This window comes from Dermochelys coriacea, chromosome 22 (genome assembly GCF_009764565.3).
Source record: "Dermochelys coriacea isolate rDerCor1 chromosome 22, rDerCor1.pri.v4, whole genome shotgun sequence".
Lineage (NCBI taxonomy): Eukaryota > Metazoa > Chordata > Testudines > Dermochelyidae > Dermochelys > Dermochelys coriacea.
The window spans coordinates 14,633,832-14,661,144 of record NC_050089.1 but is presented as its reverse complement, the minus strand read 5'-3'; the positions used below and the strand labels follow the sequence as shown (position 1 = coordinate 14,661,144).

Sequence of the window (27,313 nt, the reverse complement as noted above, 5' to 3'; positions counted from 1 at the left end):
CCATGTATATCAACAGAGCCGCAAGGCTGCTTGGTCATTGCTGATACACCTGGGCAGAACATACTAGTTTCCCCAGGTACGTTCCAGCATTCCATTGCAGTGGAGTGCTAATAGACAATGCCAGCCCAGGACATTCGCAGGGAGCCAAACTCAAGAGGGCTGAGGGAACTGAAACACCATTCAGCACTTGGACACTTCCTCTTCAGTGACCCCCAAGAGCACAAAGGAACTAACATACTGCTGATCTCAGCCTACTGCCATTGGTTTCCTAGACCTGAAATGATCTTATGCAACTCCCCACCTCCCTCCTCACAGTCTCAGTTGTCCTTCAAATGCATGAGGGTAATAAGTATTAGAGCTATTGAAAATGCAAAACTGAGGGTGAGGGGTTTAATGAGTTACCAAATGTCCTTCCATCTAAAACCACAGACCTGTTAAGGGCTCATCCCATTCTCTCTCTCTCCTCCCCCCACTCCCTTTCAAGCCCCCAAGATCCAGTGTTAACAGGTCACCTTTATTTGTATGCTTAATGCTGCCAGTGGGCTTTACCCAGTCAAGTTCTGTCATGCACACTGCACAAGCTCTCAGCTGCATCCCTCAGAAAGGGGAGGGAGGAACAGACCAAGGCCTAAAGTCTCAGCTACAGGACGTGGGGAAAATTTGCTAACTGCTTTGACCAAAAAAAGTGAGAAACTCACAGATAAAGCTCTAAAGAAAAAAATAAAATGAAATCACATCCTTAATACAGGTCATAGGCAATGATCACAGCATGGATGCTCTTCACTCAGGATATGCAATGAGGCTGTCTCTACTGCTCCAGCTTGTCAGCGTTCAGACTTGTACGTCTAACGTTAACTTAAAATCATAGCTGGTCCGAGGATCTTACCCCCAACGGACTTCTGTGGCTGAATTATTATACGAGCCAAGAGAGGTCTGGAAAGGAGATTCTCCCAAACCTTTTCTCTCTCCTGAAGGCTACCAAACTGCTGGCAAATCTCTGCACTTTAGGGACTGTTTGGCTATTGCAGTATTTGTGGTTGCACCTTGCTTTATGGGGAAAGAAATCCATGAAGGACGCATCAGTCTGTTTGCAACAGCAGCTCCCAAAAGGACTGCTGACATTATTCAATTTCTTTTGCCTAATGGGCTACCCAGTGTAATTATTTTGGCAACAGGTTCGCTTTAGGAAGTGCTTTAATTTGGTCTCCATTTCATTTAATAAAGCCCATGCAGCACAGAACAATTTTAACCACACCAGCCAGCTCTTTACACCTTTATGCCACTGACAACTGTCTTGTATCAGCAAATGAGCAAAAAGCAAGCAGAAAGCAGGTTTGAAAGGGCAATCCATGTTGTGAAAAGCACAATACCAGATATCTGAATTTTCCCTTTGCCTTGGCTTGAATCAGGGACTCTATTTGCTAGTTTCAGAAATGCATTTTCTACCCAACACTTTTCTCATCTGCATGTCTTGTTAGTTTATACTGATACAACAGCAAATATTTCCTGTGAATAGTCAGACAACAATTTTTCATGGAGCATTCCTACCAGGTTTTTGCTGTGCTATACATATGCTTCAAATGGGTAACCAATTATGATAATGTCTTTAAGCAAGCAAGTTGTCAGGGTTTATTCAGGCACATTAAGGGATGCAGCATAGTTGCATTAATTGAAAGCAGAAAACAATGGTAAAGCTTGTGGCGGTCATACCTGGGATTACAGTAGGCTGAGCTGAAGTCCTGAAAGCATAGTGTGCAGGCTTGGATTTCCCTTGCTGGTTCTCTGCTATCACGTAGACCTCATAATCTGCATTCCAGTCTAGGGACTTAAGCATTACGTGGTCGCTGCCAGAGGGGAGTCTGATCTCTGGTTTCCAGTCTGAGGAATGTTTCTGGGGGATGGCGAGAGGAGAGATGGGGATACAAAACACAGTGCATGGTCTTAATGGTCAGTTCTGAGATAAGAGGATGATCAACTAATAAACATCACACATGATGTAAAATAAACAGGGAGGCTTTTAAACAGGCACTGGGTTCTCAGACAACTCAGCAGGTGCAAAATAGGAAACCTACTGCCAGAAGGAGGTGAATCTGTCCCTAGGAAGGGGTGGCTTTGATTGAGAATTTATGAAATCTAAGCAGCATCTTCCCTATTCATTTCCTAGTACAGAGCTATCCTGTCTAAAGAAAACCCTGCTGCTTGTTCCTCTCCCCTCTGCCTGACACCAGATCACACACCTGTTTTAGAAAGACCAAGACCCAGACCCCCCACATACATTGCTGAAGTGTGAAACATGCCAAGGATTTTCAGAGGATTCTTTGCAGCACTAGTACATAGAATTCAGACCATTTTGACGACAAAAGTTTGCTTCCAAACCGGGGGTGGGCCTAGCTTACCAGTTTTGTCTAGTCTGCTCTTTTTAGTCTCTTGGAGAGTTTCAATGCTGCCTAAAGAGATCTGGATTCCTAATTTCCAATTTTAATGGAAACTGGGTGTCCAAATACTTTAGGCAGCTTTGCAAACCTGTTACCAAGATATTCTGAGCACTCAGTCTCCGCTGAGCTTGCTATTCTATGGTATCTCGATGGCGGATGAGGGCTGCCATTATCTCAACTCTTGCACAGCAAAAATGCAATTTAAAACCCAGCAGTGAGTCCTGCTACTGTCACTGGGCAGCTCCTTTGCTCTTCTACTGAGCCAGCAAGAGCAGTGAAATGACAGTGGTGACCCTCAAAGATCAGCTGCTTGGTCTCTCCTCACAGCCGAAAATGCACCCCATGAAATAAATGATCCATTTAAAGGACGGGTCTAACAAGAACTTATAAAATCATGTGGCCTCCTCAGTGGCCAATTAGCATGCAGGATTCCACAGCATTATGAAGCACTTGCTATTGGGGAACCTCATTTTATGGCAAAGGGGAAGCCCTCACATAAGAAAGAAAGAAAGAAAGAAAGAAAGAAAGAAAGAAAGAAAGAAAGAAAGAAAGAAAGAAAGAAAGCTTACTTCTCCTAGCTCATCTCCAGCTGCATGCATCAATTATTCTACCTTGAGGTACTTGCATGTAAGTCAGCTATTTATGATAATATTTCAGGCCATTCATTGGGAGAGGGAAGCCAGTTAATACACAACTCAGTTTAGTGGGGAAGTTATGGTAATCCACCAACAGATGAGCAGAGAAGACAGAAATGTGCAGCACGGCTGGGAAAAGCCTTAAGAGGCTGGAGAAAATGCATTCTACCCAAGGCAGACAAGTCATGAGCAGTCAAGCTTGGGACAAGGTCATGTGGGCACATGGCAACACTTTTTTTTTAAATGACCTGGTCATTAAAAACTAAGCAAAAAGGTTTTCATAGATTTTAAGGCCAGAAGGGACTTTTATGCTCATGTAATCTGGCCTCCTGCATAGCACAGACCACAGAACCTCAGCCAGTAATTTCTGCATCAAGCCCATCATATCTGCTGGAGCTATAGCATAGCTTTTTAAAAGACACCCTCAAGTGACAAAGAATCCATCCCATCCCTGGGATTTACATCCCTGAAACTGGAGGTTGATAACGTAATGGATTTAATCAGGGCAACAAGTTATAGCACACAAGCTTTCTATATAAAACATCATTTCTTCCTCAGAGGATGAGCAGCTTGTTGGTTTATAGTGGGTTACTCATTTTAATTAATTTCAGCATCAACAAATTACGGAGTTGTCTTAGATGCAGGACAGTGTATGCATGGATAAAAATAATACAGGATATCCAATTTGTTTATTACTACTGCAAGGTATTCTATGCAAGTTTTTTGTAAACCTTTCATGAAAGAGAAAACCAACTCAATTAGGAACAGTCACAGTGATGGGTGCATCCGAAAAACCCTCTGAAGCCTATCTACTGAGATCTAGTGCTTTTATGTACCTTGGAATTACCTTCTGCACACTGATCACATTGGCATCTAAGTACCCTGACAATGGAGAATTCCTCCACTAAGTTGCAAACAAGTCTTCTCATTAGCCAAGGACGGTCCCCAGAACAGCGTAACATGTGGCTGCTTTAGAACACTGGCCACACACGGTTTAATGAAAAAACGTGAGGTAGAGCAGCGGAGAGAACGCAGTGGGAAAGTCTGGCTGGGTGGGGTTTCTTCCTGGAGGAACATTTGTTAGTGTGAAGTGGTGGGGTTGGTTTTAAAATAATAAATTTAAACAAAACAAAAACCCACCAGCTACTGAGAATGCTTACTCTGTGCAAGCCCCTTCCCTTGGCAATGGCCTAAGAAAGATGGCTTGGGTGATCTAACAGGTCTTCTTCTTCTCTGTCTTTTGGATTCTATGAAGCTAAAACACCTATTAAGAATTTAACAACTCCCTCTTGTCCGAGAGCTGTTGGGAGAGCACCTGGGGGGATGCAAGAGTGCCTATGTCATTTCTAGCACGAGCGCCAGGATTACTCTGCTTGCTTCACTTGGAGGTTCACTCATCCCACTGCACAAGATGAGTCTTATTGCAAAAGTGGTTTCCCGATGGCTGGTACAGAATTAATTCATGAGAAGGTCTACCAGGCTTAGTCTTTAAGATCTGCTTTGTAAATGCCCAAAAACTTCCACTAAAGGCTCTGATACAGTTTAATTGCTACCAGGCACATTAATATTGGAGCAGATTGTCCAGACAATAGAAACAGCATCAGTAATTGTTAGAAAAACTTCCCCCAGCCCTAGAGATCCTCAGGACCTCAAGGCTACTCCATCACATTCTTATTCCTTAAGGCTGAGCTGTCATGTATTCTCTGATTAGGTGCTTTAGCCTGCTGTAGAACAGAGGACATCAAACATCACCTAGCAAAAGCCAAGGTTAAAGTTGCCTTCATTTGTTCAGCTTGCAGCAATGTTACCTACTCCTAATAAAACAATCCTTCCATTGGGCATTTGCTCAAAATACAGCAGTGTGGGTTTCTTAACCTTAGGCAATTATAGAGATTTAATTTAGTTGGGGCCTAATGAGGAATATCTTCAGACAGCGTCCCCCAGATGGCCATGAATACAATTGCCCTTATATTGTCTCCATCTAACATTGAATACAGTTGATCCAGTCACCTCACCTCACCTTTTTTTAAGTCACTAATGCACAATAATTTGTTAGCAATATGTGGATTATCCAAGCATATAAGGTCAGCTGGGAAACACAGCATGAAAGTTGTAAATTGTTAAGATAATAGTTTGAAGTTAAATAATGCCCCAGGTTTCAAGCCACTGACTAAGGCCTATTCAAAATGTTGCTGGCTATTATGTTTCATAAGAACATGAAGTTAAAAAAATAATCATCGAAGTGCTTGTTATCACCCATAGCAGTGGAGCCAAGGGGAGAGGGAGGAAGCAAAGGAAATAAACGGTCAAGGTCAAAGACAAGGAGAAAGTGGTGAGCTAAGAATTTTCTGCTAAACTCTATGTATTTTAGTGCCTGTTTAATCCAACGCCACCTCATTTGTCCGTTGAGTCCATCGGTCATTTCCTGATGCCTAGACTGCAAGCTCTCTAGGGTAGGGACTGTTGTGCTTTGTTACTTGTCTGAATAGCACCTAACACAGTACTGCCCTGGGTCTTAACTAGACTTCCTAGGTGCTATCTAAATACAAATCAACAACAGAAACAGCCCAGCAGCCTTGGCTATTGGCCATACTTACAGCTTTGTATTTGATCAGATAGTGTCTGATTGGGGAGCCTCCATCATCCTGCTTGATAAGGTTCACTTTAATGGAGTTCCCGTCTTCTCCAATCTGGCCCTCCAGTTTGGGTGCGCTGGGTTCCCCTGAAATAATGGTTTGAGTCGTATTTAATTTCCAGCCATTTCATAAAAGTAAATACATAAACAAACCAAAGCCAGTAAAAGTGCACCATCATCCTGAAACGCTTATGGGCAGGTTATCTGCTCCACCCTGGCTCACGTCCACATGAAAACGCAGGTACACAGACATGAGAACGCATCCCCGTGCTCCTGAGAGATTCTAATATTTGCAAGGGTTAGAATTTTTAGCAGGTATTTGTGCTTACAAAATTCAGGTGAATTTTTCATGTGCCTAACCAGAGGTAGGGCAGAAGCTGGGCTTAAAATATAGCTCCTTGGTGTCTGCGACTCAGAAGCAGTTTTTAAGATTTTCATTCTGAAATTCTTATGTTAAACAACAGCAAAACAAAGTGGGTGAGAGTCTGTCAAACCAGCAGGGCCATTCTTCTGAAGTACATACAGAGCAACCTCTCTGTTTAAAGTGTCTAGCTCGCCTCTCCACTGAGAGACATGTTCCTCCTCTATCATTTTTTCTGCACATTGAATGCTTTTCAAATTTGAAAAAAATCTAAGGATTCTCCATCACCCTGCACCTTGTACTATCATGTACAGCAATGAAAAGTGGGCATAAAATATTACTGCATTAGAATAGAAGCATTTTACACTCAGTTTACATTGATGTAAATGGCTACACAGGATGACCGGCAATCGGGAATCAGCCCCCTTGTCTCCAATTTAGTAATTTTTATTTTATTTTATTTTTTTTTTAAAAGAGAAAACATTCTCCTGATTTGCAGCTCAGGCCAACAAGGGGTTAATCTCCTCCCTAAGACTTCCATTTACTTAGGGCCACTTCCTGCCATTCACAAGTGGTGGCTCTTCTGATTCTCAAGGCAAATGGTGAGTCAATTCCTGCCTATCACATTTGTACAAGACCTGCAGAGGACACTTCCCCACCCCCACACAGTGAACATTTCCTCTTTGTGCTTTTATAATATCAGCTCTTCTGTATGAAACAAAAATTAACTCACTTGACTTAATTATGCTGTTACAAGTGCTAGCTCCCATCTAGAGAGAATGCAACTAGAGTCAGATTTCTGTATACACATTCCATGTAACACTCCCTTGGGCATTTCTCCAGGTTTCAGCTGTTTCTAATTCATATTGATATTATTTACCCTCTGAAGTCTGTTTGGAACTGGCATTACTACTATTTTGTTGTTTACTCGTGGATTCTAAGACGAGAAGTCACCATTATGACCATTTAGGTTTGACCTCCCGCATAACATGGGTCATAGAATTTCTCCCAAATAATTTCTAGAGCAGATCTTTCAGGAAAAAAAACCCATTTAATCTTGATTTTAAAATTGCCAGTGATGGAGAAACCACTATGATCCTTGGTAAATTTTTCCAGTGATTAATTATGCTCTCTGTTAAAAATGTATGCCTCATTTCCCATCTGAATTAGTCTAACTTCAACTTCCAGCCACTAGATTGTGTTAGACCTTTCTCTGCTCAATTGAAGAACCCATTATTAAATGTGTGTTCCCCATGTAGGTATTTACAGACTGTGATCAAACCACCTCTTTTGCAACAAGAGAAGAAAAAATTTAATGAATACAATTTTCCAAAGCACTTAAATGATTTAGAAGCCTTAGTCTCATTTTTAAAAGTAACACAGTCACTTGGGAGCCCAATTCCCACTGACTTGCAATGAGACTTAGGTGCTTTTGGAGATTTTACCATTCATCTTATTGAAAGGCAGTGGGACTTAGGCTCCTAAATTAATTTGAAAACAGGACTTACTGTAAAATTTTGAAAAGGGCTTAAGTGAATTAGATGCTTAAGTCCCAATGTAAGTCAATGGGTGCTTTTGAAAATTAAACCTACAGACACCTAAGTAACTTTAACACTTTAGAAAATGTTATCCCCAGTCTTGCTGAAAGTGAAAAGGACATGGCTCTATTCTGTACTCATCCCCTTAGAATCTGAGTGTTTAAATCATTCTTGAAAATGTTACTTAGGCAATTTAGAAAGTGTTACCCAATGTCTTTGTGGGCATCCACTCCATGCTAGTCTGAGTCTACAATTAAAGACCCAACTCCCAGTTCCATGAATCTAAAATCCATAAGGACGACAACTCTGGAAGTTATCAGTAGTGGGGTACCAAGATATGACAATGACTCACTATTAAGACTCAAATATTTGTCGTGTGAATAATTTTGGCTAATGTGATTAAAACATTTGCTATGTAAAAGAGAGCTAGCACTGGCCTTATAAGTGATGGAATTCTGTCAATCTACAGGTTTTAATGATTAACCAAACCAGTCTTCCATCTCTTCCAGAAAAAGCAATGTAACTGGCAGGGACTTTGTCTTCTTGTGAAGTGAGCTTGGGCAAATTCAGAGCTACATCACAGTAATCGTTTCCCTGAGAAGCCTGCACCATGAAAACACCCACTGTCTTCTCCTTTCCACAGCTTCTGCATCAATGGTGTTTTTGGGCACATCCCCTCCAAAAACGAGTGTTCCCTCAACCCCTCTTATTTGTTATGGTATGTTTTCTGCAGACTTAATTCCCTTTGGCACACAAAGGAAAAAATAAAAAGGATGCGTGATGCAAGTGCCAGTGGAAGCAGGGAAGTTTTCATGAAGATAGGCTTAAAAAAATACTCAAAAATAAATCTTGCCTCAGCCATTGTAGAGAGATGCATATAAAATACACACAGATTTTGCTTCCTTAAAGAATTACTAATGAAGGCAGATGAATCAGTCCAGAGAGTAACAGAATCCTGGCACTACGGACTAGCTACCAAGTACAGGTCTACACTGAAAAGCGGATCTGTGAAAATGGCACCTTCTTATTCACCAGATCTTCTCCTTGAAAACTTTTGGGATAAACCTATGTTTGTAACTACTTTCTGCTCCTCTTACCCTTGTGGATTCAGCACTGCTAAGAAAAAAATGAGCTGGATTCTTATTCAATCTCACACATCAAATAGAACTATTAACCATCTCCAGTGCCAATTTCTGCTCTCGGTTATCCTGTGCAGCCCCATTGAGCTAAGGGCGGCATGTGGCTCACAGAATTTTTGTTACTGGGGATGTAATGCATGAGAAGTAAAAATCTGAGCTTGACTCTCAGATCCCAGCTTGAGTTTGCAAGGCTGGAGCCTGGAAGAAAAAAAACGAATATGTATTGTAAATTGAGCAATTTACTCTGGAGTCGCTCCTGGGCAAGTTTTCAGTGGGAGTTAGGCACCTTGGTGATTTGCCTATCTGCATCTTATGGCACCTAAATACCTTTGAAAAGATTTCAAAACAGAAGAATTAATTAACTATCTGATGTGAAATCTGCAGCTGCCATTGCCTGAAAGAGCATGTGACTTAGAGACGTCAGACCAGGAGGAGAAAGGATAGGCCATTGGGTAGGGAGATTGCCTACAGCTTGGAAGAGCTGGGATCAATTTCTCATTCTGCCAAACGTCCTGAGTGAGCTTGGGCAAGTCAATTAGTGTCTCCTGGCCTTAGCACCCCACCTGTAAAACTGTTCTCACCATGGGGTCTTTTGGATATTCATACATTAAAGAGTGTGAGGCACCTGTATACCAGTGGGGGCTATATAGGTGCTTACATAAGAACAGCCATACTGGCCAGAACAAAGGTCCATCTAGCCCAATATTTTGTCTTCTGACAGTAGCCAATGCCAGATGCCTCAGAGGGAATGAAGAGAACAGGTAATCATCAAGTGATCCATCCCCTTTCGCCCATTCCCAGCTTGTGGCAAACAGAGGCTAGGGACAGCTAGATAGGTGTGATACCCACAGGAATTCTGCTTTAGTGCAGCACTGGAATAGCAGGATTTGCCTTTAAAATGTCCTTTTCTTCATGTGCATTATTTAAATATTTCTGCGCATAAGGTTGCAGGATGTTAGTTATTAGAAATCATCTCTCTTTTAAAGATACTGGGCCACAATATATTAAATGGATAGCCCCCATACGTCTCTTGCCACTGCAAGCCCATGTCCGATTGCTGGCTTGCTAGCTTTGCCACACCACTCTCTGATTCTATACTGCCTCCCTGCAATCTGCTTGCCAGCTGGGACAGCGTAATGATGGAAGGTTAAATCAATAAAAACCCTCTCAGCATGCTGTACTCCACCTTTTTGGGACAAATTGATTTACATCTGCTCTGCCATTTGCTCCTGATGACGTGCCTTTGACTGCTCTGCAGTATTTCAGCCCATGATGGGCCGTTACCGCCATTAAATTACTTTGGATACTTGACCAGGATTAATTTATAAGATGAACAAAAAGAAAAGAAAAATACCAAAAAAGAGCAGCATGAAAACTCAGGCCTGTAACATTGAACAGCAGAGCCTCGAAAAGGGCCTGATGCAAAGCCAATGAAATCAAAAGGAGTCTCTCCCATGACTTCAGTAGGGTTCAGATCATGGCTCCACTGACTGCTAACATACACACCATATAATTCACACTCAGAAAAGCTGTTCCCTTCTCTTTTCTCAGCAAAGATTTAACAGCAGAGGGCAGTTGTAAGATCTTGTAGTACTAAGACTTCCATTACTTCTGCCAAAGATACTACAGTGCATTTGCTACTAGTATATTACAGAGCGGTGTTAAAAATAATGGAAAACAAATTACAGTTGTCAAAATAAATGAACAAAGTATACTATGAGAGGCATTATCCTAGACTCTTTATTATTCATAAACTCATGGGTAATTTACATTGGGTCTTCCATTAATTAGTGACTATTAATGAAGATGTCTTGCATATCCATGTAGTGCTAATCCCAGGTTTAGAATGCCAGGGTATGTAAAGGGCCAGGCAAACAATTATGGTTTCACTAAAAATGTTTTAACAGCTGAAATTATTTATAGATTTCCCGCATGTTTCTATTTCTCGGAAAGATACTCTGATTGACTTCATTATGGATAATTTTAGCAAAACCAATGCTATAATTATTTGTAAATTAAAGTTTACAATTCAGCTGCAGTCGGCAGGCAGGGCTCCCAGCAAACTCCTAGGACTAATTATACTCTATCATCTGGTCTCCTTTTGGAGCCCTAATTTTTGCAGATATTTTATCTAATCATTAGAAAAAGCATTTCTGTCAACTATAATTGTACAAATGTTGAACACTCTTTTTGGTATGAGTATTTATTTATTTGAGCATGTCTTAATGCAAACCACAAGGGACTAAGAACAGACACTATATATGAGAGGCAGGCAGTTCTCACACGCAGCTCTTCACATTCCTAAACTGCAGCATCCCTGCTATTCCAGCTCTGAGCCCCGCACAGCTCTATACCTCCATCCGAATGTGCAACACTCCCTGTTGTTCCAATCATAAAAGACTGATCCCGGACCACTGAAGCTATGAAGATTTTAAAATAACATTTTGCCACAATTTGGTGCGATTGTCAATCTCTGCTCAAGAGAGGCCTGTGGCTGGAACAACAGGGAGTGTTACACATTCAGATGGAGGTACAGAGCTGGGCACAGGGTCAAGTTCAAAGAATGACAAGGCTGAGGCATTAAAGACAGATCATTTGTGACCAAAAAGTCTGATCCAACATCCTGAATAGGAAACTCTGATCTATACTTCGCTTGTCAGACGTTGCTCTGTTACATGATCCCAAAACACATGACGGTTAACAAGCCTGTAGGCTTTATTTGGATAAAAATGCACTTGGGAGTTTAACTGTAGCCAATTACTAGGAATTTGCAGGATGTCCCTTGATGGGAAGAGCTCACCTTACATTCTCATATTTATCAGTTTGAATTTTGATTCAGATATTTTTCATCAACAAATTAGAACCCTAGCTTAGTTGGATGACTCATGCCTGGAGCAGTCACTAGATCACGGGTCCAGTTTGAAGCAAACGACACACAGAAAGAGTTTTTTAAAACTCCACTCAGGGTTTCCCCTGGTCTACAGCACAAGGGCTGCCTTATGTTTGGGTCTCTGCACTACTGCTGGATATGCACCCATCATAAAAAAGGACAGGATTTGATGAACTGATTACCAAACTGGCCATCTAGATTTTAATCAAAAGGGTTTGTTATCATTGCTGCCAGCTTCCTGAGACCATATGTTTGCAAATCTCATTTCAGCTTCGGTTTCTCCAGGAATTATTAGTGCTTGGAGAGTGAATGCCATTACACAGAGTGCAAATTAAAGGGAAACAAATGAATGCTCACAGCAAATATATATTGAATTACTTCTCCTGGACATCCTGAAAACACCAACAGCTTAACTGATCAATTCTTTTTTGTTCCCTCACCAGTCCTAAATGAATACACAACCAGGAAGGTTACTACTTGTCATTATTGAGTTGATTCAAGTCGAGGAAGCTATTACAGAAATAATTGCACCAAGATTATTAACCAATAATTAACCAAGACCGAAGCAAATGTCTTGCCCAACCAAGCTGTTACTTAAAGGAAGTTTAAATGCTTTTCCAGACTAGCAACTGGCTTCAACAACAATCCGGGGCACCTATTGCTACTTATTATGCTGGATGCTGAGCCATTTAGGCACTACTGAAATATCCATGAGCTGCAACACTTAGTCCTGTCCCCATATTGTGGCATCTTCACCAAACTTGATCAATGGACCAGTAGCTAACACCAGGGATAACACCAGATCCACACGTCATTGTTATTCCCTCCCGCCATAACCTCACAATGAAAAGACTATATTAATATATGAATAGATCTGAAAGCCAGAAGGAACCATCTAGACTGACCTCCTGTATAACACAGGCCAGAGAGTTTCACCCAGTGATTCCTGCATTGAGCCCGAGAACATGTAGTTGATCTAAAAAAATCTCTTAGAAAGATGTCCAATCTTGTTTTAAAGATTTCAAGTGATGGAGAACCCATCATATCCATTAGGAAGCTGTTCCAATGGTTAACTACCCTCCTATTAAAATTATTTCCAATTTGAATTGGTCTAGTTTCAACTTCCAGCCACTGCATCTTGCCAGGGCTCGTTCTGCTAGGCTAAAGAGCCATCTACTACCAGAAATGTTCTCTCTAAGTAAGTACTTACGGTCTATGACCAATGACTATCAACATCATGTCTGAAACCAAAAAAATCATAATAGTGCAAACCCAGGTGAAAAATATTCACATTTGTCTCAAAAAAGCAGGTGTAATCCATACACGGGGGCTGTAAAATAAAAGAGTGTTAGTACAATGTTTCAACCAAAGAGGAAGAAGTTTAGTATAAAAACTTTAGTCCGGCAGAACCAGCAATCCTATCATGAGTCAGAGTGTCAGTAGCTGAAGAGAAAAGATCATTATAAGATTAGAAAGAACTCATGCTCAGAACATGCATCTCATCCACATGAAGAGGGCTGGCAAGCAAGGGTACATTAGAGGGGTGTTTATACACATGCCAGTCAGGTTCCCATTTACATTGTGGCTCCTATGGATACTTCAGAAACTTGCTTATGCTTGTGTATTTTGGGCTCCTTATTGGAAACCCCCTTATAACAACTCTATGGGCCAGTTTAAGGACATTCCTCAAGGGAATCATTTAAATAAAGTATTGAGCCTATAAGACTTGCTCTGTATAATCAATTTACAAACACAATCTGCCCAGGGAGGAAATTCATTCCAATGCAGAGGGAATGACCAGCCCTTTGGGGAGATTCTGTAGTGGCAGTGCTGCAGATGGGAAGGGGTTCTGTGCTAGCTCTGGAGATAAACCACGAGATGAGAACTTTGTGTCCATATAGATTCAACAGCTCCAAAGGACACATAAGGGGACAGCAACCTTTATTTCAGCTCAGAGACTAGAGTATTAGCCATGCAAATGGGGGTTGCACATTTTACGGTGGGTAATTTCCAAGACCCATGTGCTTAATTCCCCACAAGAAAGGGGTGGATTTCACCCAGGTATGTAAAACATCCAAGTCTGAAATCAGTCTCAGCTACTCTGCCGAACACTGGAGATAGGCAGGCTTATCCCAGGTCTGCATTTGCCCCCGGGTGTCTGCTCCAAGAAGTGGAACTAGAAGTAAGCCCAGAAATGCTTTAACTGTGAGGATGAATTAACAGCTGCAGACGGGAGGTGATGCTTGTTCTCTTTCACAGGGCTTGTCCTATTTCCAGCTGATCACTCTCTCCTGAGTTGAATGTGAGAAGAGCTTGGGTAGCTCTGGGGGAGCCCAGCAGTTTACAAGGCACTGAATACACTGTGACCAGCAAGGCTCTTCCCAGCATTTCATCCTGCCACTGCACAACACGACAGGTTAAGAGTAAACTACGTCACAGTATCCCCATCTAGGGCATCCAATAAGTAAGCACTGTACTACTTCTTCCAGTGTCCAGGTCTGTAACTTTGGGAAGGAGAAAAACCAATGCTTGGCTCTGCTAAGAATGGCGAAAAAGCATTCACATCTAAAGTGAATCAGCTCCCTTTCTTACTCCAGGCACCACCACCTCAGAACAGATCATTGCTGTAGCCACACTGTTTTACCACTTCCACAGTGGCCCACACCTGATGTTTCATAATGCATCTGGACAACTCTACAGGGCTGTAGATGTGTGAAGGGGGCATTTTTGACTATCCCAAGATGCTGATCATTTGCACCATCATGAAGCATAAAAGTTCAGTCTTAGCTTTTATACATAGCTAATGTAGTGCAGATATCATTCCTAGTCATGTCGTTTTTGAATTCTTTTCTGATTCTTCCTAAATAATTAGCGTCAGTAATATCCTGCTGCAGTGAATCCCACAACCTGCAAAAATGCTTCCTCATATCTATGTTAAATAGGCTGCCTTTTTTTTAAAAAAATCAAGTGCTTCTTTGATCTCACGTTGGACCCACGTGATCAGGATTTTCAGAAAAGGCCAGTGACTTTGGGACACTGTAAATAATCCCTCTCTCTTATATAGCATTTTTCATCAGTAGATTTCTAAGTGCTTTACAAAGGGAGGTAAATATCTTTTCCCCCTTTTTATTGGGATGGGGAAACTGAGGCACAGGGAGGTGACATGACTTACCCAAGGTCATACAGCTGGCCACTAGCAGAGCAGGAACAGAACCCAGATCTCCCGAGTCCCAGTCCACTGCTCTATCTTGAATGGCTAAAATGGGTCTGATTTTCAGAAAGTGTTGAATACCTGCCCTCTGAAAAGCAAGGCTCTTTAAGACAGCTCTAATTGGGCACCTGAAAATTGAGGCACCCAGTATCATCAGTCAAAACACTCAGCCATCTGGCACTAATGCGAGATCCAGTATCTTTATTTCTCAGCACACATAGTCTGGTTATCTATTTCATTTTTTGCAAAATGAGATCAAAGGAGCAGCTCACTTCCTTACCCCTGAGCCACCAGGTAAATGGGACTAAATTGTGACAAAGGCTGCCACAATTTGAAACACAGAGCAGCCACATCTACACAATCAAAGGCATCAGAAGTAGTAAATACACTAGGGTTGAGAGAAAGAGAATAGGAAAGAAGGCTCCGTAATGCACACAAGAGAAGCAAACGAAAAACAAAACAAGAACAAAAGGACATGCAAAACGAGACAGCGAAGTCTTCATTCTTCATGGATGTCGCCCAAACAGTTTTAAGAGCGGGATGAGGGGCTTAGGGCATTGGGGGAAAAGGAAGGGACTGCTTCCATGCATGTGGTAAGGTTACTAGTGTTAGTTTTGTTTCCTAGTAAAACCCCAGCCCAAATGCTTTCCTGGCAATGACCCAAAACAATAAGATGATTTAGAGTTAATGGGTAAAAAGCCAATTGCTTTGTGAGTTTCCAAACAATTTGTTTGCCTTACCAGGGAAGCAGAAAAGCAGGGGTTTCCCCCTCTCTTTACAGTGTGCATGGAGTGTTAAGTAAGGTTGCAACAATCACAATGTTAAATTAATTATTTTCTGGCTGCCATGAGCTTTAATTAGAAGTAATTTTATCTCCTTAACTGCAAGGATCAATCGTTTGCTTCCTGATTTCCTGGAGACCACCAGTTGCTGTAACTGTTAAATGACTTCTGATCTGGATTAATTCCCTTTCCTGACTGTGACAGATATTGTGTAGGAAGGATACAGTACTTTGGCAGGTGATGACCAGCAAAATATAACTTCAATGGCATTACTTCCAATGTACAAACTTTAAAGCTTGGGCACTGATTATGGGTGTGTGTGTGTATCAATATAGGTTTCTTAAAACAGTTTCCATTCTTGCCACATTTATGCTTTTCTCATGATAAGAGAAAGTTCTATTTTATGTTTATAAATTGATTAGCTTTTGGGGGGTTTTCATAGGCTTTTTATTTTGTGCCTTTTCGTAGGCTAAAAAAATTAGGGTCATCTAAAGAAAATCATTATCAGAATTGTATTTGCAAAGAAAAGGTCAACAAAATGTTGCAACAATCATATGGAATATGCTGCTTTACACTAGCTGAGGATCTGGCCTATATTTTCATACAAGCGTTAAGTAAAATTCAGAGGACAAAATCCCATCCCCACTGAAAACAATCTGAATTTTCCCACTGACTTCAATAGGGTTAGGATTTCACCCAGAGTATGCTTCCAAAGGTTACAGTGTTCCCAGACTGCTGATTCTGTTGTGTTCTCACACTGAATGAATCAAAAGATTAAGCATAGGTTTTCTGCACATAAAGCTATCTTTCTAGCTCAGTGCAGATGGCTGGCTTTTAGTTCTTCACATGCAGATAACAGGTGGTGAGCAATCTCTCCAAAAAGTTTACAGAAGAAATTTTGAGTAATGGAATTTAGAGGTCCCTAATTGCTGGGGGGTTTTAATTCCCCTGAGATCTAGTCAACCAGTCAGAACAAAGTTTTTTACCTTCTGTTCACCAGCGTGGACGACATCATCAGCACCATGCAAGCCACATGACAAAGTCACATGATACGCACGCACATGATTGGTTGAAAGGAAAGTGGAGGAGGTCACATGGAAAATACAAAAAATTAAAAAACTGATGTAAACAATGGGCAAGGGAAAAAATCAACAACAGAATTACAGATTAAATAAAACAGAAACAAAATTAAAATTAGCCAGTATATATAAGAAACATTGGGGAGACAGTAAAATTTCCCGGAAACAGAAGAATATTAAACCAGAGAAAACACTGAGTTATGACACCAGTAAGCGTTAGGCACAGCTGCATAACTGCTTATTAATACCAAGTCAAGGAGCGAATAAACATTATTGAAGTGAAGGACCGTTGTCCCCGAACTTGGACAGCAGAAGGAATCCACAAGACTGTTGAAAAGAAAAAGGGAAGACATGTTATTCAGTAACAACCCAAGCACAAGAGGAGACACAGAAACAGTCATCGTCAATGGTCTAGCAAGGATGGACTTTAGCATCTCGTATCAATTGAGCCTCGATTTCTGTAGGAACAAAAATCTTTCTTAATAATAAGAAAAAAAATCCATTCATTTATTACTGGGGCTGAAGTTACTAATCACTAAAAAACAACCAAAACTTGCTAAGTCCAACAATGAGTTCTGAAAGTACATAAGCTGTATCTAATGAAACCAGCCTAAAGACTCAGAAATAGATCAAACAAATCATACCAAAAAATCCCAGTGATAATGTGACATGGGGCCGTCCATGAGTGAGGCGAGGGCAGAATTGATTTGCACTGAAAGTTAATGACACATATGGCACAAGGAAGACATGGACATTGCTAAATGGAGAAGGGAAAGTGAACAGATTATACAAGGAGGGAATCCAAGACAGGAGGGAATGCTGGACTGGAGGCCACTAAACCTATTCTTGGTTTCCCTCTGTCCAAATTATTGTCCCCTTTAAACTTTACTGGGACAATAATTTACTCCAATAAAGTCAATGCACCCTGCAGCGTAGCCTTAATATAACTGAGAATCAAGCCATTGGTCTTCTCGATGCTATTACTTGGCACGATAGGACATGTTACTACTTGGGCAAGAAGCAATGGTTAGAAAACAGAATTTTTATAATCTTTTTCTATTGTGACAAAGTTCCTCCTCTACCTTGGTGCGTCTTGTGCTTATTGGTAGATTTGCTCACCTCGGAAATTCTCGGCAGCCCTCAGTTTGGCCGTTTTCGTGAACCCACAGTCCAGGTCAACTCCTCCTGTGTCTGACCAGGAGTTGGGAGGATTTGGGGGGAACCCGGGCCCGCCCTCTGCTCCGGGTTCCAGCCCAGGGCCCTGTGGAATGCAGCTGTCTAGAGAGCCTCCTGGAACAGCTGTGCGACAGCTACAACTCCCTGGGCTATTTCCCCATGGCCTCCTCCCAACACCTTCTTTATCCTCACCATAGGACCTTCCTCCTGGTGTCTGATAATGCTTGTACTCCTCAGTCCTCCAACAGTCAGCGTTCTCACGCTCAGCTCCTAGTGCCTCTTGCTCCCAGCTCCTCACACGCACGCCACAAACTGAAGTGAGCTCCTTTTTCAACTCAGGTGCCCTGATTAGCCAGCCTTAATTGATTCTAGCAGCTTCTTGATTGGCTGCAGGTGTTCTAATCAGCATGTTGTCTGTCTTAACTGTGTCCAGAAAGTTCTTGATTGTTCTGGAACCTTCCCTGTTGCCTTATCCAGGGGAAAGGGACCTACTTAACCTGGGGCTAATATATTTGCCTTCTATCACTCTCCTGTAGCCATCGGGCCCGACCCTGTCACATATCCCCCCGCTCGGCTCAACACCACGGGGTTGGGCAACTTGGGACATCAGGCAATGTACTCGTGACAAGCCATCTGCATTGCCATGGTGGCTTTCAGCCCGGTGTTGTATGGTCAATTGGAAAGGTTGTAGGGACATGAACCATCTGGTCACCCTTGCATTCTTCTCTTTATTTCACTGCATCCACTGGATGAGTGCATGGTCGATCACAAGGGTAAACCGTCGTCCCAGAAAGTAATAACGTAGAGTTTCCATGGCCCATTTCATAGCTAGGCACTCTCTTTCAACCACAGCATACTTCCGCTCTCTCGGGAGGATTTTCCTGCTGAGTTAGAGTATTGGGTGTTCTTCATATCTGACCATCTGCGATAGGACAGCTCACAATCATAGTTCAGATGCATCTGTTTGTAAAATGAATTCTTTGTTAAAGTCTGGGGTTATAAGCACGAGGTTACTGAAGAGGGTTGACTGTAGATCCATGAATGCTTTCTCTGCGTTATCTGTCCACTTCTCCATGTCTGGACCCCGGGCTTTTATCAAGTCTGTCAGGGGACTCGCTCTGGTAGCAAAATGGGGAATAAATCGTCGGTAGTACCCCACCACACACTGAAATGCCCGGACTAGCTTTTTCCGATTCGGCCGGGGCCAATTTTGGATAGCCTCTAGTTTGTTTCATTGGGGCTTGACCATGCTCCTTCCTACAATGCAGCCACGGTATTTAGCCTCGGCTAGCCCTGTAGCACACTTGGCTGGATTGGCTGTAAGGCCAGCCTGTCTTAGCGTGTCCAGAACCGCTTCCACCTTTTCTAAGTGGGTTTCCCAGTCGGGGGTGTGAATAACCACATCATCATCCAGGTATGCCGCTGTATAACTGGTATGGGGCCATAGGAGCTTGTCCATAAGACGCTGGAAGGTGGCAGGTGCCCCATGCAGTCCAAAAGGAAAAACCGTATATTGAAACAGACCCTCTGGGGTAGAGAATGCAGTCTTTTCTTTTGCATCTTTGGCAAGGAGAATCTGCCAGTATCCCTTTGTTAAATCAAGGGTGGTCAAAAATTGGGCATTGCCCAGGCGGTCAACTAACTCATCGATATGGGGTATGGGATATGCATCAAATTTGGATATCTCATTCAGCCAGCGAAATTCATTACAAAACCTAGTGGTACCATCGGGTTTGGGCACCAACACAATCAGGCTTGAACACTGACTGTGGGACTCTTCAATGACTCCCAGCTCCAACATCCTTTTTACCTCTGCCTTGATCTTCTCCCTTTTTGCCGCTGGGACCCGATAGGGCCTTAAAGTTACCTTTGCCCCAGGATCTGTGATAATACAGTGATATGCTTCGGTGGTCCGGCCTGGTTTGGTTGAAAATACGTCCTGGTATCGGTTGATCATCTCAGTTACCTCCTTCTGGTTTGGTGTCAGATCAGTGGATATCCTGATCTGCTCCTGCAGGTTATTTCCCTGGATCGGGGTCACTTGGGCCACTACACATGCCTCTCGTTGGTGCCAAGGCTTTAAGAGGTTAATGTGATAAATTTGTTCTCGTTTCCGGCATCCTGGCTGCCGCACCTTGTAGGTTACTTCCCCCACGGGTTCAACCACCTCATAGGGCCCCTGCCATTGGGCCAAAAGCTTGCTTTCTGCTGGGGGTACCAACACCATCACCCGATCCCCTGGTTGGAACTGTCGGACTTTTGCCTGGTGATTGTAATGGGTTCGCTGGGCCTCCTGCGCCTTTTCAAAATGTTCCCGTACAATAGGGATGACCCGGGCTCTCCGTTCTCGCATCTGCAACACGTGGTCAATTATATTTCTCCCCTCTTTGGGTTCCTCTTCCCAGATTTCTTTTGCAATATCTAGTATGCCACGGGGGTGGTGTTCGTATAATAATTCAAAGGGGGAAAACCCAGTTTAGGCCTGAGGTACCTCCCGGATTGCAAACATAAGGTAGGGTAGTTGGGTGTCCCAATCCTTCCCGTCCCAACTTACCACTTTCCTTATCATTGCCTTGAGGGGTCAGTTAAACCTTTCTACCAGCCCATCGGTCTGCAGATGATAGACTGAAGTTCTCAGAGTACGTTTTTGGAGCAGCACACAGAGGTCCTTCATTAGCTTCAACATAAATGGAGTACCTTGGTCTGTTAATATCTCCTTTGGTAACCCCACTCGGGCAAAGATCCCTACCCAACTTTTGAGCTATCATTTCAGAGGCCGTGTTCCACAGGGAGACAGCTTCTAGGCAGCGAGTAGCATAATCCAGAATGACAAGTCTATATTGGTAGCCCCAGACTGTCTTCTCCAAGGGTCCCACTAGGCCCATGGCTATTCGCTCGAAGGGGACCTCTATGATGGGAAGGGGTACTAAAGGTGCCCTCAAGTGGGGACGGGGACTCTGAAGCTGACACTGCGGGCAGGACGCACAGTACCTCTGCACTTCTTCACGTACTCTGGGCCAAAAGAATTGTCGCAGGACCCGTCCCGGGGTCTTCTCTACCCCCAAATGCCCCCCAAAAAGATGACTATGGGCCAGACTTAATACAGTATTCTGGTGTTTTTGAGGTACTAGGATCTGCTGTACCTTCTGCCCCTGTACTGGTGCAACCCGGGATAAGAGATTCTTCTTCATTATGAAGTAGGGTCCTGGTCCCTGGGTTTTCCCTTCCACGGGGACCCCATCTATTTCCTAATGTTGTCGTACCTTGGGTCTTCAGCCTGGTCCTGTCCAAAATTTCCTCTCCCAGGGCTAATCTGCCCGAGATCGAGGGGGCCTGTCTCTGTTGCCTCTACTGGTTCAGAGGCATTAGGGTGTGGGTCAGACTTGGGTACTTCTCCCTCCTGGGTGGCCTCCTTTTCAGCTGCTCGGGTCCGCCTACCTACGAGAGCGACCCTCTGGCTTTGGGCCAGTATTCGGGTTCCCAAGGCCTTAGCTGCCCTCCTTTCCGTTTTCGACCTTCTACCCTGTCTGGGAGTGGAGAACAAATCTGGGCATATTTCAGAGAAGATTGGGGGTTGACAGTCTATTGTGGATGCCTCACTAACTTCAGGGCTTCCCCCTTTCTCCAATTCCCCTACCGGGAGTAATCTCCAAACCCTGGCAAGTCCCTCCCTATGAGTACCAGTATGGGAGTTTAGGACTAAACCTGCTGCTATCTCAGTAGTGTTCCCCTGAATCTTGATTTTTACTGGGATGGTGGGGTAATAACCAACTGTCCCATGGACACATGTTATCCCCGCACACTTAGCCTACAGCAGCTGACTACGCTTCACGAGCTTCTCCCAGACAAGTGTGATAGCACTCCCCGAATCAACCAGTGCTGTGGTCTCTACTCCATTTAGCTTCACTGGTCTGGTGTAAATATGTGGGGTTAGTGAGACCCCCCACAAGGTGGATTAGGAAGCACAGGTCTGCCCAGATCCCAGGTTATACTGCACAGGCTCCTCAGCATTGGGACACTGTCCAGCTATGTGTCTCCACTCCCCGCAGGTGTAACATCTGTATGAAGCCCTTGGTGTTCCCTGGTCTCTTGGTTTGGGCAGTCTAACATCACAATCCTCTTCCCCCTCAGTGCTCCAACTCTTTGTGGCTTCTGGTGGGCCTTCAGCCCCTCTCTTTTTCCACCGGAGCTCTCCTGGTGGCCCAATCACCCGAGCTCTAGGGCTTGGTGCTGCTAGTTTAACACAGGATGCTTCTTCCTTAACTGGTTGGGTGAGCTCCCTCGCTGTCCTTCACCTTTCTACCAGCACGACAACCTCATTGTAGGTGGAGGGTTCGTTCTGGCTTACCCAGGCGAGAAGGTCTCGTGGTAGTCCTCTCATGTACTGGTCGATGACAAGAACCTCTCGTATCTCCTCCGGACTCTGGGACTCAGTTCATAACCACTTTCATGCGAGATGGATGAGGTCATATAATTGGGACTGCGGGGTTTTGTTTTCCTGGTACCTCCACTCATGATATCGCTGGGCCCGCACTGTGGTCGTTACCCCAGATCTGGCCAGGATCTCTGCTTTCAGCTGGGGGTAATCTGCCGCAGCCTCTTCAGGCAGATCATAGTAGGCCTTCTGGGCCTCCCCACGCACAGGAATGGAGCCAGGATGCCAGACCACTGTTCTCGGGGCCAAGCCTCCCACAGGGCTGTCCTCTCAAAGGCCAGGAGGTATGCCTCTACATCATCCTCCCGCGTCATTTTCTGCAGCCAATTGCTGGCCTGCATGATCTGCGTCCCATCATGGGTGCGGTTCAGCTCTGTAAGGGCCTTTACCTGATTTACCAGTTCCCGCAACATAGCCCGGTCTTGAGCAGCCTGGTCCATCAGCAGGCGATTAGTCTCTTGCTTCAGACGCTCTGCCTCCTGTTGGGCGGCTGCCTGGACACAAGTAGCCTCCTGCTGGGCAGCAGTGGCTTGTATCAGTGCCCGCACTGCCTCCTCCATTGTGGTGAGAAAAAAAACCCAACAACCTCTCCCCCGTTTTTTTTTTTAACACCCTCCTTCTTCCGCCGTGCTGTGGACACTAGATCCCACTGCTAACCCCAGTTGGGACAAAGTTCCTCCTCTATCTTGGTGGGTCTTGCACTTATTGGAGGATTTGCTCGCCTCGGAGATTCATAGCAGCCCTCAGTTTGGTCGTTTTCGTGAACCCACAGTCCAGGTCAACTCCTCCTGTGTCTCACCAGGAGTTGGGAGGATTTGGGGGGAAACCCGGGCCCGCCCTCTACTCCATGTTCCAGCCCAGGGCCCTGTGGAATGCAGCTGTCTAGAGAGCCTCCTGGAACAGCTGTGCGACAGCTACAACTCCCTGGGCTATTTCCCCATGGCCTCCTCCCAACACCTTCTTTATCCTCACCATAGGACCTTCCTCCTGGTGTCTGATAATGCTTGTACTCCTCAGTCCTCCAACAGTCAGCGTTCTCACGCTCAGCTCCTAGTGCCTCTTGCTCCCAGCTCCTCACACACATGCCACAAACTGAAGTGAGCTCCTTTTTCAACTCAGGTGCCCTGATTAGCCTGCCTTAATTGCCTGCCTAGCAGCTTCTTGATTGGCTGCAGGTGTTCTAATCATCCTCTGACTTAATTGTTTCCAGAAAGTTCCTGATTGTTCTGGAATCTTCCCTGTTACCTTACCCAGGGGCTAATATATCTGCTTTCTATCACTCTCCTGTAGCCATCTGGCCCGATCTTGTCACACTATGTAATTATGCCATGCTCACTATTACAGAAATCCAAGTGGGCAGACTACAGATACACTCCTCTGCCTGCCTTCTGAAAGAAGAGGTTTTGCTTACAAATTACAAGTATATGTATTAATTATTATGACAAATTCACAGATCTTGCATTTCATGAAGGAGGTGGGGAGCTTTGTGGTCAGTGCTGGTTCTTCTGGAAGGGAGTTCCATGGCTGTAGGACAGCTGCTGAGGAGGGTATGTTTCCAAATTCCCTATCATCTCAGCTTATTATTCTTTTGCACTACAATTATTGTGGATTGTTTGGTCATGGACAGGAGAAGTAGCCTCAGAGATCAGACCATAACCTGCCTAGTGAGAACTTTATTTGAGGATAAAATTTTAAAAAATGCCTCAAAGTCTTAGGAGAACAAGTCTTATTGAAAGCCATGGGGATGTTGGATCCCAAGTCACTTCCGCATTTCTGAAAATTTTACCCCAAGACTAGAACCTTGACCTTTATCATGTACTTGGTGGGCAGTCAACCAGGTGATCAGGGCACTGGATGATTGCTCCAGCCATGGCTGTGTTCTCTGCACCAGATGGAATTCTTTTGGAGTCTGATCTTTCATTTCCAGGTAGAGTATGTAGTGAGAATCTGGAGGTCATGGATACATGGGTCGCTATGGCCATGTCTGCATCACACAGGATGGAGCTAAGAAAATTGACTGCCCAAAGTATTTTCAATCATGGGGTCTTGAGCCCTCATTATCTCATGTGTATGTGTTATTATGGCACGTTCCTGGGTCTTGCACTGCAGCCTGAAGGCAAGCTTAGCGGTCATTCTCAGTTCTTCTGGAAGGGAATTCAACAGTTGTAGAGAAGTTCTGGATTCCCATTGATCTCACCCCATTATTCCTATGGATTGCAACTACTGCAGGTGACTGTGATCACAGAGGGGTACAACCACAAGATGAGACTATTGGGCAGATTTTCAAACATGCCTAAGGGAATTAAAGTCCAAGTCTCATTGTAAGTCAGTGGAGACATGCTCTTAAATCCCTTAATTTTAAATTAAGATTTTAAAAATTTTAAAAATCTCCTCCTGTATGCTCCATATCCTGCACAAAACAAACTCCAAAACATCTGGCCACATCCAAAGTCCACTGTAGTCAACAGCGAAGTGACTTCGAGGGGCTTTGGATAAGGCCCCCCTGTTCATTTTTCTGTTTTGCTTTTAGGACTGGGGTGTTAAGTAGCTATTCTCATAATTGGTTGGCCTTTAATTTCACCCAGTCCCTGTTTGAAAAAATGTTAGGGCAATACTTGAGCTGCTGTACCAGCATTAACAGTAAGAAAATGATGCCTAGCCTCTGGAACGGCTGGCTGTTGCCAAGCTGGGATTTTTTTGGTCTTTGAATACAGCACATTAACGTGCTGTAGAACAGCTTAGCATGGAAGCGAACACCTCTGCTATTTACATAAATGAACTGAATAAACTAATGACAATGAGGCAATAAGAGGTAGGATTCTGCACACATCTAAAAAGCTGAACTCCCATTCACGGTAAAAAACAGAGACTTTATCTCTATATTTTTAATTTTTTGGGATGAAAAATGTTTGACACAAACTAACATTTTGCATGTTTCATGTGAAACAAGCCATTTTCCTATTAAACCACACTAAAAGATTTTGCATTTCTGACAGGAAATTCTATCTCCTAACTGCATCTGAGTCCAGAAATTAGGGAAAGGGCTGCAATCAACCCTTGCTTCCCGCAAGAAAAAAAAACTGCATTAGTAGCACTACTTATCACCCCTCCAAAAAAGCCCAGGGAAACAGTGTGAGTGAAATAAAAAATACTTTTCTACAAAATGGAAAATCTCCCACTTTAAAAGCATTGGAAATTAGAATTCTGCCCATTACACGCACGAGAAAGACACTGAGAGGAAGGAACTGTTAACTACATTCACTGGCAGAGAAAAGGCGATTCCATGCTATATGCAAGACCAAAGACAGGGCTCGTGAAACACAGCATGTTTTTTTCCCTCTTCTCGCAGCTTTAGACTGAACATCCTCCCAACTCCCCTAAAAAAGATGCGTGTTTCATGCTTTTAGTATATCTGCTTCATAGCTTCCAACCCACTGCAAATAAACATGGCTTCATCTCAGGCAACACATGCACACACACACACACAGTGTTATTGAAAACCAAAGCAAGCTAGCACATATCTGCCTGAGACTTCAGTGTTTGCAGAGTATATAGCTATGTTTTGCTACATCATCTTGCCCCATCTCCCAAGATTGTATTGCAAATATTTGCCTCGATTGGTATGGAATGTGAAATGCTACAAAGCTCCTGAAGACATGAGTTGTGCAAAATGCATCTGACATCCCAGTTTAGTGAAGTGGCCTGTGTGTTGCTTACCTTTCTGCCAGTCACTGTGCAGTAAAGCAGTTTGTTTTTTTTTTGTCTACAAATCAACTAATGCCACTATTCTTTTTAGCTGTTTTTGTTATTCTGCTCAGGTTTGTCACTGGAGTATCTAGGCCCATGAGGAAGAGCAGTCTAGTGGATAGGGCACTGAACTAGGATTCAGGAAACCTGAGCTGGATTTCCAGCTCAGCTACAGACTGATCTTGTGGCAGCTGTTTATTCAAGCTTGTGCCTCAATTCCCCTCTGTGTAAAATGGGGACAGTATTCCCCTCTTGTAGGATAAAATCCATAAATGATTTGGAGGTGCTTGGATACCAGGGTGATGAGGGTCATGTAAGTATCCAGACTGATCCATTGGGAGAATCCCAACCCTCCTGATGAGGAAGTGCTCCTACCTCCCTGTGCTTCCTTCACCATTCCAATGCAGTATAGATGGTGAGAAAAATCATTCCATGAGCTGCCTCCCTGATGTTCTATTTGCAAACAATCCTTCCCCTTCTGACAGTCTGTCTCCTGTTCTTTGGTCCGTGTGCTGTTCTTGGTCTAGCCAATGACTTCAGCATAGCTGTGCAATGAAAACTGCAAAGGGGAGTGATGGTAGACAGCATCCTGAATCTTCCTCTTCCTTCTCACCTGCATCATCACCACCACCACTTCAGTTTTGACTAGATTCCCCTCAAACCCTCTCCTCAAAATGCTTGACGGAAAATGATCCTTTGGGGAGTGAGTGGATGTGTTCATTAAATGTTAGTTTACACTGTTTGATTTTTAAAAACTAAAAATCCCTGTGTTTCTAGTAAACTCTGTGTTTGCAATTTCCAACAAATGCTTGGGATGACGGAGTGGAGGCGGGGGGGGGGGGGGGGAACATGCTGGGGCCTTATCACCCTCATGCTCACACATCCATTAATGCCAGATTGTTGCTTAAGCCTTAAAAGACATCAAAATAACAAGGCATGTGTTTTGATTGCTGATGATGGAAGATCTACACTGTAACAACCAACACTCAGGACCAAGGGGGAGCAGTTCCAGTCTACTCACTCATCTGCTCTGTGCTTTCGGATCTGGTAGGAGGCTGGGTTGCTATGGAAACAGGAAGGATAGGACAGGACATGTAAAGGTGAAGCATAGCATGAAAATAAAAATCGGGGGGGAGGGAGATAAGGAGAAATGAAGCCTAATGAGGAGGAGACAGACAGGGCTGCACACAATCCATGTCCCACATTTATAAATATTAGATAAAGGTTTCTATGCAAATTGCATAGTGCTA

General features: G+C 43.6%; 1 protein-coding gene across 9 annotated transcripts in view; it reads right to left on the bottom strand.

Annotated features, from left to right (window-relative positions):
* The window catches only part of NCAM1 (neural cell adhesion molecule 1), a 251,770-nt gene that overhangs the window by 24,501 nt on the left and 199,956 nt on the right, over nucleotides 1-27,313 (bottom strand). For 6 of the 9 annotated variants that reach the window (XM_038380627.2, XM_043500821.1, XM_043500816.1 and 3 more), the window contains 2 exons: nucleotides 5,668-5,792; nucleotides 1,711-1,891 (listed from right to left, as the gene is read on the bottom strand). In XM_038380627.2, the coding sequence (XP_038236555.1) occupies nucleotides 1,711-1,891; nucleotides 5,668-5,792 (306 nt within the window). Of the gene's footprint in view, nucleotides 1-1,710; nucleotides 1,892-5,667; nucleotides 5,793-23,273; nucleotides 23,277-27,313 lie in introns of all 9 variants that reach the window. The other 3 variants (XM_043500815.1, XM_043500819.1, XM_043500817.1) reach the window with 1 other exon arrangement.